The sequence below is a fragment of the Neophocaena asiaeorientalis genome, unplaced genomic scaffold (genome assembly GCF_003031525.2).
Source record: "Neophocaena asiaeorientalis asiaeorientalis breed wild unplaced genomic scaffold, Neophocaena_asiaeorientalis_V1.1 scaffold93, whole genome shotgun sequence".
NCBI classification, from domain to species: domain Eukaryota; kingdom Metazoa; phylum Chordata; class Mammalia; order Artiodactyla; family Phocoenidae; genus Neophocaena; species Neophocaena asiaeorientalis.
In genome coordinates, this window is record NW_020174273.1 from 3,119,990 (window position 1) to 3,134,960 (window position 14,971).

General features: G+C 39.5%; 1 protein-coding gene across 1 annotated transcript in view; it reads left to right on the forward strand.

Moving 5' to 3' along the window:
• Window positions 1-437: 437 nt before the first annotated feature.
• TARS1 (threonyl-tRNA synthetase 1) overlaps window positions 438-14,971 on the forward strand; it is a 24,257-nt gene continuing 9,723 nt past the window's right edge. The window contains exons 1-9 of the mRNA XM_024755784.1: window positions 438-695; window positions 4,300-4,380; window positions 6,190-6,380; window positions 9,721-9,844; window positions 11,609-11,730; window positions 12,229-12,346; window positions 12,954-13,018; window positions 13,103-13,181; window positions 14,233-14,379. Coding sequence (XP_024611552.1) covers window positions 678-695; window positions 4,300-4,380; window positions 6,190-6,380; window positions 9,721-9,844; window positions 11,609-11,730; window positions 12,229-12,346; window positions 12,954-13,018; window positions 13,103-13,181; window positions 14,233-14,379 — 945 coding nt within the window. The 5' untranslated portion in view covers window positions 438-677. The remainder of the gene's footprint in view (window positions 696-4,299; window positions 4,381-6,189; window positions 6,381-9,720; window positions 9,845-11,608; window positions 11,731-12,228; window positions 12,347-12,953; window positions 13,019-13,102; window positions 13,182-14,232; window positions 14,380-14,971) is intronic.

Below are 14,971 nucleotides of genomic sequence, written 5' to 3' on the forward strand. Positions count from 1 at the left end.
CCCCTGGATCACCAAGGCTTGGGTCTTGGGAACCCTGGAGGGCTCGGTCAATTCACCGCCACAGACTTCGGGGCCCTGAGTAGTCCCCAGAACTCAGCAGTCACACCAGGTCAGGCGGCGCCGAAGCGGCAGGGAACTTCGGCCTCTATTCCGGTGTCATCCCACTGCCAAGGATGGGATTCAGCTTGCCGGAGATTTGCCGGAAGCTCAAGACTTAGCCCCTCTTCTTCGCTACGGTGGCCGAAAAGGCCCTGGAATAATAAGCCAAGTCAGACCGAAGAAGGCGCACGCGCATTGCGGACTTCTGGGCTCTGGGAAAGGCCCAATACCTGACGGGCAGAGAGTGCAGGTTTAGCGTCAGTGGTTTCCTCTCCCGCCCCGCCGCACCTAGAAGGGTTGTCGCCCAACAAGGTTGGTTTAGAGAAAGGAGGACCCGCCATTCCCCGTTGTCGATTAGCTGCCCGTCATCCATCAGGTTAGGAGGCGGAGTTTGGGCGATTTCCTGTTGCATCAGCACGTCCCTCCCGGACCACGTGGCGCAAGCGCAGTGTTCCTGGGCGTTCCAACCCACCTCTGCCTGGCGACCACTCTCCTTTCCTCCTGACCGAAGTTTTGAGGTTTAGTTTTCTCTTAGTGGTTTGCCAGTGTCCGAGAAGGCCAGTAGCCCTTCAGGGAAAATGGGAGACGAGAAGTCGGTGAGTGGGTTGAGTGGATCCTGGAGGCCGGGCTGGGGCTCTCCTGGTACCCGTGTTGCCCAACCGGGGGAGGGAGGGGGTGGAGGAACCCGAGGGGGGCGATGGAGCTCCCGGACAAGTCAGGGCCCCCTTTGGAGAGGAATCTCAAATGGATAAAGCAGGGCGGGGCTTAAGATCGTCTCTGGGACCATCCTCTTTTTGTAGATGAGGACACTGAGACCTTGAGTGTCTTGCTCAGAGCCACACAACTAATTAGAAGCCGAGACAATTAGAATCTAGGGCTTCGGACTCCTAGACTAGGGTTATGTGGCTCACTTTCGTCGGGAAGAATGTTGCAGAGTCTCATTTACTTTTAAAACCACGTACGGGTAAAAAGCCCCAGTTTAAGGAAGGGAAAACCAAGTCATCGAGATCTGCCCAAGTTTTGGGTGGTTTATAATAAATGGTGGAGACTGGATGACCCCAGCTGACAAACTCTAGAAAAGTTACACACTTCCCTGCGTGGTGGTGGAGGCATGCCTTATACCATTCATAAATGCTCATTTCACCTCTGGACTTTCCCTTTAGTGTCATAATTTGCTTAGGAACATCTTCCCAATCCTCTTCTGTATACCAACTTTTGGGTTGAAATTTTAGATTGCTTTTACGTTGACATATCGCCTATTTTTGTTTTGTTTACATTGGAAGTAAAGAACAGTTGCCCATCACGATTTCACTTGTTATAGGAAAGGTGAAATGGGCCTCAGGGTTCCAGAGAGATCCATTTTAACGCCCTGGCTCTGCTGTTTACTAGCGATGTACAAATGGGAAATTACTTACTTTCTTTGAGCCATTGTTCTCATTTGTAAAATGGAGAGGTATTTAGAAGACAAAAAAAAGTGATGTTAATTTTCTTCATCTTTACCATTATTCCTGTTCATTTAGCAAATATCCATATGACCAAAACCAAAAACATTTAATCAGAGAAATAGAATTATTTCCCTCTCTTTCTGTTTTAAAGCTATACAGGCAAACTTGCAATTAATTTTTCCCCTCTTTTTAAAAATAAATTTATTTATTTATTTTTGGCTGCACTGGGTCTTCGTTGCTGGGTGCAGCCTTTCTCTAGTTGTGGCGAGCAGGGGCTACCCTTTGTTGTGCGCGGGCTTCTCGTTGCGGTGGCTTCTCTTGTTGTGGAGCACTGGCTGTAGGCGCGCAGGCTTCGGTAGTTGTGGCGCACGGGCTTAGCTGCTCCGCAGCATGGGGGATCTTTCCGGACCAGGGCTCAAACCCGTGTCCCCTGTATTGGTAGGTGGATTCTTAACCACCGCGCCACCAGGGAAGTCCCTTTTTACCCTTCTTTTCACCTGATATATTTGACTAATTACATTAATCATACAGTATGGTGAAGGCATGCAGGTAATCTTATAATCATGTTGGTTAGTTCTTGATTAGAATGGACTTAAGGTGTGTTCATTGTTCATCTGTTGACTATAAATGAACCTTCAGAGTTCATTAAATCGTGAATACCTGAGTGGGGCAAGTGTTAGCTCAACATGAAATTTGAAGTCATATTTTTAAAATTTGTTTTGTTTTTTAAATTATACAAGTCATAAGTTTTATGAAATTGAAAAGAACAATCAGAATGTCCACAAGGGTTAAATGGATAAATAATGGAATGTTATTTGGCAATAAAAAGCAGTGAAATACTGATACATGTAACATGGATGATCTTGAAATCATTATACTAACTGAAAGAAGCCAGTCACAAAAAAACCAATATTGAATGATTCCACTTATATGAAATGCCCAGAGTAGGCAAAACTGTAGAGACAGAAAGATTAGTGGTTGCCAAGTGCTGGGGAGAGGGGAGAACAGGGAGTGACTGTTAATGGATACATGGTTTCCTTTTGGGGTGATGAAATTGATCCCGGTGATAGTTGGGCAACTGTCTATGCACTAAAAACCATTGAATTATATGCTTTATGTGGGTGAATTTTACGGTACAGAAATATATCTTAATAAAACTTAAAAAAAAATTCAAAGATCAAAAAAATATATGAAACAAAAGTCCCCCCGTCCCATCCCCAGTTCTACCCTCAAAACTCCTTCACTGCTGATGATAACATCCCCACTTAGAGCTGACCGCTGTCAACATCTGGGTGGGTATCTTTTTTTCCTGCCACTTGTAGGTTTTCTGAACCTAGAAAAATCATCTAACTTTTTAAAATTTAATCTTATCTATAAAATGGGAATAATAATGATAGTCATCTCACAGTGTTTCTATGAGAATCAGATGTGATTGTGGAGGAACTTTGTAAACTGTAAAACTTTATGTAGTGAAATTTGCATTAGGATGTTTCTATCTGAGCAGTTACAAAGAAGTAAGTAATTTATTTCTGAGAAGATACTCTTTGGAGTATCCCATAATGTGGTTCCGTGTTTCTCGACCTCAACACTCTTGACATCACGGACTGGATAATTCTTTGTTGTGGGAATCTGTCCTGTGCATTGTTGGATGGCTAGCAACCTCCCTGGCCTCTACTCACTCTCTGCCAGTTGTACACACCACACCACACCGCCCTCCCACCTTCCCCCAACTCCCCACCCCCGGTTGTGACAACTGAAAAGGTTTCCAGACATTGCCAGGTGTCTGCTGGGGGCAAAATTGCTTCTGGTTGAGAACCACGGGTAAGACCGTTCTTGCCATTGGTTGCCTTTTTGCACAGGACTTACTGTAAAACTTTCTATGACTTCCTGGAATTGAAGAATTGAATTCTAATTGAAGTACACATCTTTATGGTAACTTTTAGTGCTTGCTTCTGTCTAAGCCCTCATCTGTCTTAACTGACAGTGTTTCCTAAAAGGTTTAGTAATTTTCTCCCTCTCTCTCTCTCTCTCTCTCTCTCTCTCTCTCTCTCTCTCTCTCTAACATTTCCAACAATAAGTTTCTGTGTACACCTAGAACAAAATTTCCTCCATTCTCAAAATCCGGCCTGTTGAAATCTTCTCCATCCTTTAAAGTCCTTTAAAGCTCTAACAGTTACTAGTGTCTTAGCTTATCTGACATCTGATCAGAGTACTACAGCTGTGTTCTTTTCTCCTCCAGGAGTTTCTCACATATGTATGCCTTAGTTTCCCCAAAGAGATTAAGTTTGCACATGGTAGGGATTGGGTCTTATGTTTGCTTCTTCTACAGGGTTTAAAAAAAAATACTGCGAGCACAGAGGCTCTGGGTAGTACTTGTGGGATGGATGGATATATATTGCATTAGATTTTTTTTTCTGAAAATACTACTGAATAAATTGCATGCTTCTTGTAGCTATATATTTAGTATATGTCCATTTAAACCTGAAGTGAGAGTCATGTGAACAGGTAAAATGAATGAAATTTGAGGACTTGAATATTATCAAGTAACTCTTCTACTTTTTTAGGGCTTGTCTTTATTGTAAGTTGTTAACTTGTCTTTGACAGTGGTGAAATTTTCTAGTCTTTCAAAATCAGATTTCCACTTAAAAAAAAAAAGATGCTAAAATAACATCCTCAAAACTTTTCTGGAGGCAGCATGGATGGGTGTCAAATGAGATTAAAATGTAAAACCTTCATGCCTTTTTTGCTTATTTAGGTAGGTGCCAGTGAAGAGAAACGAAAGGAAGGAGGCAAGAAGAAGAACAAAGAAGGCTCTGGGGATGGAGGTCGAGCAGAGGTAAATGTTTTCAGGGCTCTGTCATCAAAGATTGACAGAGGCAGGGAGCTGTCTCAGACTCATCCTATGTGAGATTCTAATGGTTTTCGTGGGGGTTATAAGATGGCACTAGATGGAAAAATCAGGGAGAAGAATTAGGAAATTCTGAGAGGGGGAAAAAGACTTGCAGTTACTTGTTATTGAAAAAAGAAAACAACTGAAGTATGATTGTAAAATAATCTGTGGGATTAGATATTAGAACAAAAGTTGGTGAAAAGAGGACTGTGGTAATTAGTTGCCAGGTCGAACGCTAGCTGTCTGACCATTTCATTCAATGAGACGTTAAGAGACTTGGTGTTTGGGCTTTTACTGACTACAACAGAAACCAAAGAAAGCCTTGTTCCTTCACCCCACTAGCACTGTTTCCACCTGGACCTGCCACTGGAGTTTGGTTTTAAGCCAGGACAAATCTCCTTGCTGCCTCTCAAGTGTAGAGAAAAGGCTTTCAGTTCACCAGGCTCACACTAAAAGGAACTGGCATTTCAAGAGTCATCCCAGAATTGACCTGGTTCCTGGGTCTTGCTTTAGGAGGCAGTTAAGCTTGTCTTCCTACTTAGATTTTGAAGTTGAACTGCTGTGAAACCGTGCTTGACTTTTTGCTTTTGTCATCGCAACCGTTTTGTTAGAGACTCTTTAGAAAACGACCAGAATGCAAGACAAAGGAATAGGCTTTTAAGAAGTATGCTATAGCACAGTAAACTGACTTTAAAGAGCTGTTTTTATAAATGTTGCATTGCTACATTTATGGAGCTTCCACTTAATTTAGGGTAAGTTTGTAGGTGATCAAGAGTCACTAAGTGTTGCCAAGAGCCCTGCATAACCGCTTCTGTTGTGTTTTGTCCATTATATCCCACTGTAATTGTGGGGAATTGTTGATTGTGAATTTCAGAATTTGTAAGTAAGTAAGAAAATGGCGTATGTTCCCTAATTTCTTTTTTGTACTTTCAATACAAGTAGTACATGCTGTTCTGTTACAGCTTGAGATTTAGCCTGGAAATAGGAAACAAAGGGTATAATTAGAGGACTTCTTTGAATAGAGAATTGTGCATATGACATGTGGTTGATTATATATGTTTTAAATGATCTGTCTGGAAAAAAAGTGTACAGTGAGATGTCGAAGACCTTTCTTCCTCCTCCACGCTCCCATCATCTGTGTACTTGTCTTGTTCCCCTTCTAAGGGCAGTGGGCAGGTCTTACTCTTCTCTTGCATCCGCAGAGCCAGGCACAGAGAGTATCTGCTCCATGAATGTTGAATAAATTAAGTTTGACACTAAGTTCTTCTGACCAGGAAGTGCCAAATGGATGTGGAGATAAACTGCAGTAAGATACAGAGGGTCATGTGGGTGCGTAGGCCTGTAGTGATGTCAGAGTATGTGGGACCAGGTAATGTGCTTTGGCCTGAGGGATTCAGAGCAGGGTTGTAGAATGATAGGCTTTGAGCTTTTAGTTAATTTACTGATGCCTCTTCATTGAGGATTATGGACCCCTGTGACAATTTAATGAAAAGTCCCCAAAGAGCACCCAAATGACTAAAGAAAGGGAAGGACTGTGGTCGGAGGGAATTATAAAGATATTAAGCCTCTTCTGTTTAAAAAACCGAAGGCCAAGAAAAAATATGATTGAAATGAGAAGGAAATTTTGTATAAGGGAAAAACAATAAAAGCACTACTTCATACAAGGTAAACTTTGTTTTTATTATTTCTTCCACTTTTCTAAAAAGGAAAGCAAGTGTGTACTGATTATCTATTTCTTCATTTGTTGTCTTGCAGTTGAATCCTTGGCCTGAATATATTAACATACGTCTTGAGATGTATAATAAACTAAAAGCAGAACACGATTCCATTCTGGCAGAAAAAGCAGAAAAAGACAGCAAGCCAATTAAAGTCACCCTGCCTGACGGTAAACAGTTGGATGCAGAATCCTGGAAAACTACGCCGTATCAAATTGCTTGTGGAATTAGGTATAAGCTATACCTGTCTGGACCTTCTGTTGTTTGTAACTGAACTTTTTTTTTTTTAGCTTGCCAAGTTTTATCCTCATATTTTTATGTTCCTGTTCAATGTTTTTATTGTTTAATTTAACTTATTTGGGATTTTTAAAAAATCAAAATAATGTAGAGCTTTATAGTCAAGATTCAAAGTTAATATCTGAAAGAGTCAACTTCGGTCTTATTTTACAAAAGATTTTATATAATTAGTTCTCCTACTTTGATCATAAAATGTCCCATAACCAAGTAGAGAGTACTTCACCTATTTTGACTAAAAAGTCTCAGTTTTAAAGTTAAAAATGAAGGTAGCTCATCTCAAAATGGGAAAATTAAGAAACTAATATATGAAATATATTATTAAACTATATATGAAATATATGAAACTAACACGTGAAAAAATGTACTATTTTTATAAAGCTAATGTTAAAACTTTTGTCGGGCTGGGGAGAAGTTATTTCAGGTAACTGAGAATTAGATGCATACTTTGTAATAGAGTAAATGCTTTCCTAATCTAATATGATTGGGATGAATAGTTGGTAAGTTTATCAAAAAAATGATAAAGTCGGGAAGGCATAAATTGATACATGTATCTTCTACCGAGTGTTGGCAAACTGGTCATAGCCTGTTTTTGTACAGCTCAAGAGCTAAGAATCGTTCTTATGTTTTTAAATGGTTTGAAAAAGATAAGACAACTAAGAATATGCAACAGAAACCATGTATGGCCTTCAGTCTAAAATATTTATATGGCTCTTTACAGAAAAAGTTTGCCAGCCGCCATTTAAACATTTTAACTTAAAACTTATATATATTCATTTATTCACTAATATGTATATAAGGCTAAAGTTTGGGGGGTGGAGTGCTAATTAAACTTTTACATTATCTTAACACACTTGAGAAGCCATCTGAGTGCAGAAGCCTTCCAGATTTTTATGTAGTTGTTTCATCCACACCTGACTTGACAGTATTTTTTTAGTGACTTCCCTTTATCAAGCCTTCCCAAACATTCAACTTGGTTTGAATGTAATTCAAACCAAGAAACTGTAATTCCCTCGTTGTATTACTTATATATTTCTATTTATTTATAATAATTACATATTGAACTGAAACAAATGAAATCATATATGAATTGTCAGAAATGGTTGATTATCATCAATTTCATATTGTTGAACCTAAGACATAAAATAACAAGTGCGTAAACAAATTTGGGAACCATCACAGCTGATTCTTGGTAAGCCTACTATGTAACTGGTGGGAGTTAGGCCCACGAGCTATGTATTGGTATATGCCCTGGCCTTCTTACAAAAGGAATGGAATGTTGCTGTTAATTTGACAAGTACTTCTACCTAACATACTTCTGCCTTACTCCAAAGGAAGTAAGTAAGAAAGTTGTAATGTTAAGCAAGTTTCCATGTGAGATCATAAGTGACTAGATAGACCTTTAAATATCAGTTCAGCCTTTCACTTGAGAGATAATTTCTCAGGTGAGGTTAAAAGATTCCTCCGTTGTTGCACAATGAGTCTGTAGCTGTGTCAGTACTAAAATCCAGGCTCCTGTTAGTGCAAGAACTTTTTCTCTACATGCTACCGTACTGTTCTTCAGATTATGTTGTAATTTATCAAGTGGCCCATTGGAAAACTGATTTTCTCTTTTTTTGAATTAAAGCTTTTATTGCAGTGTAAGTGTCATAACATATTAGTTTGAAAATATTTGAGGCGGGGAAACTGCTAGACTATTATAGACTGTCATTTCTCTAGCTGCACATTCACATCTATAAGCTGACTAACCTTACTCAATTCTGCTTGAGCCCCGCAGCTTCCTGAACGTCTCCTAACTTATATCTCTGCTTGCATCCATGCCCATTCTCAACATTTGAAGTGCCATCTCCTATCCTTTTCTTCCTGTCCAAATCTTTTTTTTTTTTTTTTTTTTTTCGGTATGTGGGCCTCTCACTGTTGTGGCCTCTCCCGTTGCGGAGCACAGGCCCAGCGGCCATGGCTCACAGGCCCAGCCGCTCCGTGGCATGTGGGATCCTCCCGGACTGGGGCATGAACCCGCGTCCCCTGCATCGGCAGGCGGACTCCCAACCACTGCGCCACCAGGAAAGCCCTGTCCAAATCTTTTGATGCTTCATCCCCTCATTACTTTATGTTTTAAAGCCTGTCCAGACTTCTCTGAACTGTGCTGCTTTCCCTTCCTCAGAACTCCTGCGACTTCTCCACTTGGTGGGTCTAACATCTCATCGCTTGAGGAGAGAGTTGTCTTTTGTACTATGTACTGTACGTTTAGATGACATTTTTATCCGTATTATAAAATGTTTCATTAAATAGTATTTCACTTCACCTGTATATTTGTTATAACTAACATCATCTTAGGCATTTGCAGAATTATGAGATTAGCGTTGCTTCTCAGAGGAAAGATCTGTTACAGATTTCAAGCAGGATGAAAGCAGAGAGGTTATTTAGAAGCACCTCCATCCCCCTTTTTTTTCCTTTGGAATCTGAATAGCTTGGCTCTATGGAAAACTAATTTTGGAGAAATTTAAAGATAAACTACTGGAACTTGTTATTGTTTATAACAGTTGCCATGTCTGCTTAAACAAGAAGCATTAAATGAGGTCAAATAATAGTGTTCTGAATTTTCAGCATCTTCTAGTTATATTCTTAGGGACTTTTTTGAATTTTGTCACTTTTTCATTTTATTTCAGAAAGGTAAATGTACATCTATATATAATATACAGGCGTACCTCAGAGATATTGCGGGCTTAGTTCCAGACCACCACGATAAAGCGAGTATCACAGTAAAGCATGTCACACGAATTTTTTGGTTTCACAGTGTATAAAAGTTGTTTACACTGTACTGCAGTCTATTAAGTGTGCAGTTGTTTGTCTAAACAAAAGTACATGTTGTAATTTAAAAATACTTTATTACTAAAAAATGCTAACTATCATCTGAGCCTTCGGTGAGTCATAGTACTAACGTCAAAGACCACTGATCACAGATCGCCATAACAAATACACATAATAATAATGAAAAGTTGGAAATACTGTGAGAATTAACAAAATGTGACACAGAGACACAAAGTGAGCAAATGCTGTTGGAAAAATGATGCCAATAGGCTTGCTTGATGCAGGGTTGCCACAAAAAAAAAAAAACAAAAAAAGCTGCAGTATCTTCACAGTGCAATAAAAGGAGAGATATGCCTTGTATAATGTTTATTTTCCTGTTCTTGTTCTCAAATTAACTGTTGTGCTGCAGAAAATTCTTTTTTAGAGTCTTGTGTTTTTATACATGTGTGTATGTTTTTTTTAAAAGTCAAGGCCTGGCTGACAACACTGTTATCGCTAAGGTGAATAAAGTCGTCTGGGACCTAGACCGTCCTCTGGAGGAAGATTGTACCTTGGAGCTTCTCAAGTTTGAGGACCAGGAAGCTCAAGCAGTAAGTTTTTATTCAGATTCACATTTGCAGACTTCTCCAGCTTATTACTAAAGCCAACGGGTGGCTAAAGTTGATTGATGTCTCATTGTCATACTTGAAATCTTCATTTTGTCCTTCATGTAGGAAACATAGTAAAAGTGCTTGTCTTATAAAATTAATAAGTGCACTTATTCAAGTTTATTTTTACTCTAGATACTTCAGTGGGGAAAAAGTGCTGGGAATTTTATTAAAAATTGATTAAGCAAGTAAAAATTGTTTTCTGCATTATTAGTCAACACTTAATCAAGGTGCATATATTTAACAAATTCGAGCATGATTTAAAGTTCTCTTCCTGTTGGGCAATCGATTTCTGTATTTTTCTTACCTTAAAATGCAGATCTGCTGAAAGCACTGTAAAAATCAATCTGCATTTGATGGCAAAGTTTTCTCCTTATTTCCCCATGATGGAATACCATATAAGAAGAAGTAAAATACGTTGTTTTGGTGACAGTGGTTTACTTATGTATGTGAATCAGTGGTTTTCAAATGTATTCTGGAGTCCTTAAGCTTTTTATGAGAATTTAATTTTACTTATTATTTATTTACTTATTTATTTATTGAAGTATAGGTGACTCACATTATTAGTTTCAGGTGTACAGTTTTTATGAGAATTTAAAAAATCTTTATTTTGGTACCTTATTAATTAATCTTAAAAACATTGCTTTGGGTATATTCTGTCTCATCTGAATTACCACCTTAAAACCAAGTACTACCTTTTGATTTCAAGGCCCGTATGTGGTCCTTGGTTTTGTAATTGTACCGTAGGGTCAAGTTGTACCATCTTAGCTTTGTTTGGGGCCAATAAGAGAAAAGCAGATATAATTCTTTTTTTTTTCTTGTGGTACACGGGCCTCTCACTGTTGTGGCCTCTCCCGTTGCGGAGCATAGGCTCCGGACGCGCAGGCTCAGCGGCCATGGCTCACGGGCCCAGCCGCTCCACGGCATGTGGGATCTTCCCGGACTGGGGCACGAACCCGTGTCCCCTGCATCGGCAGGCAGACTCTCAACCACTGTGCCACCAGCGAAGCCCTATAATTCTTAAGTGATGTTCCACAGCCAAGTAAAGGCCAGAGCATAGCCTTTACTAATTTTGGAGAAATTTAAAGATAAACTACTGGAAATTGTTATTATTTATCACAGTTGCCATGTCTGCTTAAACAAGAAGCATTAAATGAGGTCAGATAATAATGTTCTGAATTTTCAGTATCTTCTAGTTATATTCTTAGGGACTTTTTTGAATTTTGTCACTTTTTCATTTTATTTCAGAAAGGTAAATGTATACCTATATATAATTTACAGGCGTACCTCAGAGATATTGCGGGCTCAGTTCCAGACCACCAACTCAGATATTTTGAGTCAGTTCCAGGGATTGACTCAAAAGATCCTGGGGCCATGGCAGTTAATAAGACAGTCACATTGTGAGTGCCTATTGTTTTCAGGAAACAAAATCCATCCCGTTTAATTAATGATGCTAAATTTGTATTTTAATTAGTTTGAAAACAACTAAACCAGATAATTTCTAAGGTACAAATACAATTTAGTAATTAGAATCATTTTAAATTATGTTGGCTCTGAATAGAATCACACTGCAATCTATAGATTTGTAAATTTAGGTTTTCACATCTTGGGTTTATTTATAAACTTTATATATCTTTCAAAACAAACAAATTAATTTACAGCTTGTATGCCCAGACTCAAACCATCCCATTTTTCTTTGATTTTCAGGTATATTGGCACTCGACTGCTCACATAATGGGTGAAGCCATGGAAAGAGTCTATGGTGGGTGTTTGTGTTATGGTCCACCAATAGAAAATGGATTCTATTATGACATGTACCTTGAAGAAGGGTAAGTTATGTAACTGGATAAAGAAAAATAAAATCTGAATTACTGTGGGTCCGTACAGTATTTTTAAAGAGTTCTCAATTAAGGAGGAATGATATAAAACTTATTGCTTCATAGTCACCAAGTACTCCCACTAACAAAACTTAAAGTGTTGTAGTAACTCACGAGGTAGTAGAGAGCTCTCTTCTAGATCAGTGGAGGTGGAACCCTAAGCTATGTCGGGAAATAAAATGAAGCTTGGACCTCTCCTGTTCTTTAAACCTGGTTATAAAGTTAGAGGAATGTTCACTAGTTGGAATGGTCTTCACGATGACCAAGGTCAGAGCCACTGAAAATATGAAAATAGTTTATAAAAAATGTCTAGTTTAAAATTCTTAATAAATGATGCAGGGGTCTAACTTTTTATATTAAAACCCTTAAAGTATTCTAAAGAAATGTTCCTGCAAGCTGCGATGTGAGTGGAATAGAATGGAAAGAGATTAATTATATTTTCTTCTTCAGGGGTGTGTCCAGCAACGATTTCTCTTCTTTGGAGGCTTTATGTAAGAAAATCATTAAAGAAAAACAAGCTTTTGAAAGATTAGAAGTTAAGAAGGAAACTTTACTGGAAATGTTTAAGGTAAATTGAACTGTAACATGGCCTCCACTTTTGTTTCACTCATTAATGTTATGTAAAGTACATTGGGCTCTATGCAGTGCTCTGTGGTGACCTAAATGGGAAGGAAATCCAAAAAAGAGAGGATATATGTATATGTATAGCTGATTCACTTTGCTGTATAGCAGAAACTAGCACAACATTGTAAAGCAACTACTCCAATAAAAATTAATTTAAAAAAATAAAGTAGGGCTTCCCTGGTGGCGCAGTGGTTGGGAGTCCGCCTGCCGATGCAGGGGACACGGGTTCTGCCCCGGTCCGGGAGGATCCCGCGTGCCGCGGAGCTGCTGGGCCCTGAGCCATGGCCGCTGAGGCTGTGCGTCCGGAGCCTGTGCTCCGCAGCAGGAGAGGCCACAGCAGTGAGAGGCCCGTGTACCGAAAAAAAAAAAAAAAAGTACATTGGGGCTTAGTTTACTAAGTTCTTTAGAAAAATTTAAGTGTTTTTAAAACATGAAATACATATTTATATTTATACAGTGATTAGATGTACTTTGAATTGTATTTTAGCTATAGTATTTAGAAGTAAAAATTAAAGGATGGTTATTTAAAAAATAATTTTTCCTATTTTCAGTACAACAAGTTCAAATGCAGGATATTGAATGAAAAAGTGAATACTCCAACTACCACAGTCTATAGGTGAGAATATCAAGTGTCATTAAATACCATTGGTGTGTATGTCATTTTAAGTCTATGTTAAAATTCCTTTTAATTTATCTCTAGGTGTGGCCCCTTGATAGATCTCTGCCGGGGTCCTCATGTCAGACACACTGGCAAAATCAAGACTTTGAAAATACACAAAGTAAGCAATGTAACTTTGAAGGCGCTATATAAACATATTTGTATACTAAAGATGTATATTTAAACTTGCATTCGTTTCTCTTTTCAGCCATTTTTCTCTTGCATGTTTAAGGGTGGATTTTTTTCTCGTGCTGTCTACTGACTGTGGGCACTACGTGCCACTAGCCTTTTTTTTAACTGAAATTCTCTCAAGCACTGACTGAGTGACTCACCACTCATCACCAGAGCACACAGGGATGGAGATTTGGAGGATTTACAAAATCACAGTCATGGGCCATCGTGGCTCTAAAAGCTTTGAGACTCACTGTAGGAGTGTGTGCTCTTGCCTTTTGCATGTCTGAGGTAGTAATTACCCAAGTTGTTCTTTTTTAACCAAACTAATCCTGCCAGTCAGATTTTTTTTTTTTTTGGCCGGTTGGTTGGTTTTCCATTTTTGCTGAATCATCTTGTGGGAGATGCCCCTGTAGTCAGTCGTGTTCGTGGAGTTGTGGTGTGAGTGGGTCTTGAGGGCAGGGCAATTTCAAAGGCATTAAGCAGCCAGCTTTGTGCTGTGGAATGAGTACAGCCACCCTAGCAAGGCCTCAGCAACTGAGATGCTTACTATATGTGCACTTTTTGTGCCATTTTTCTTGTCATAAGGACTAAATATGAATTTGACTCCCGATGTGACTGAGAGAAAACGTCTAACTCTTAAAATAAATGAGATATTTAAAAATTTGGGGACTTCCCTGGAGGCGCAGTGGTTAAGAATCTGCCTACCAATGCAGGGGACACGGGTTTGAACCCTGGTCCCGGAAGATCCCACATGCGGTGGAGCAACTAAGCCTGTGCACCACAACTACTGATCCTGTACTCTATAGCCCCCATGCTCCGCAACAAGAGAAGCCACTGCAATGAGAAGCCCGTGCACTGCAAGGAAGAGTAGCCCCCGCTCGCCACAACTAGAGAAAACCTGCATGCAGCAACGAAGACCCAACACAGCCAAAATAAATAAGTAAATTTATTTTTCAAAAAAATTTGAATATTATCTCATGGTTATTCCTTCTTTTCAGAATTCCTCCACCTACTGGGAAGGCAAGGCAGATATGGAGACTCTGCAGAGAATTTATGGCATTTCATTCCCAGATCCTAAAATGTTGAAAGAATGGGAGAAGTTCCAAGAGGAGGCTAAAAACCGAGATCATAGGAAAATTGGAAGGGTATGTTTAAAAGAATAATGATGTGTGTAGACTGAGTTTTCTTTATTTTCATTTGAATTGAAATTGTATTACGTACCAGGAATTTACTTCTGCAGAGATGCTGTAGCTTTCAGTAATTATTGTACTGTCCTGTGAAAGCTGTAAATTACTTATTCATTGTCCACATTATCTTTCTAGAGTGTGTTCAGTACCGCACAGAAGTTCATTTTGACTACTCCTTTTATTGAGAACAAATGCTGATGACCTACATTTTTCTTTAAAAAATGTATAGAGGCATAGCAGCATTTCATAGAGCTGGGAGATGCTTTAGAAATCCCCTGGTCTCACTGACTTATTTTAAAGATGTGGAGGGCTTCCCTGGTGGCGCAGTGGTTGAGAGTACGCCTGCCGATGCAGGGGACACGGGTTCATGCCCCGGTCTGGGAAGATCCCACATGCTGCGGAGCGGCTGAGCCCGTGAGCCATGGCCACTGAGCCTGCGCGTCCGGAGCTTGTGTTCCGCAGCGGGAGAGGCCGCAGCAGTGAGACGCCCGCGTACCGCAAAAAAAAAAAAAAAAAAAAATGGGGAAACTGAAATCCCAGGAAGATTCAT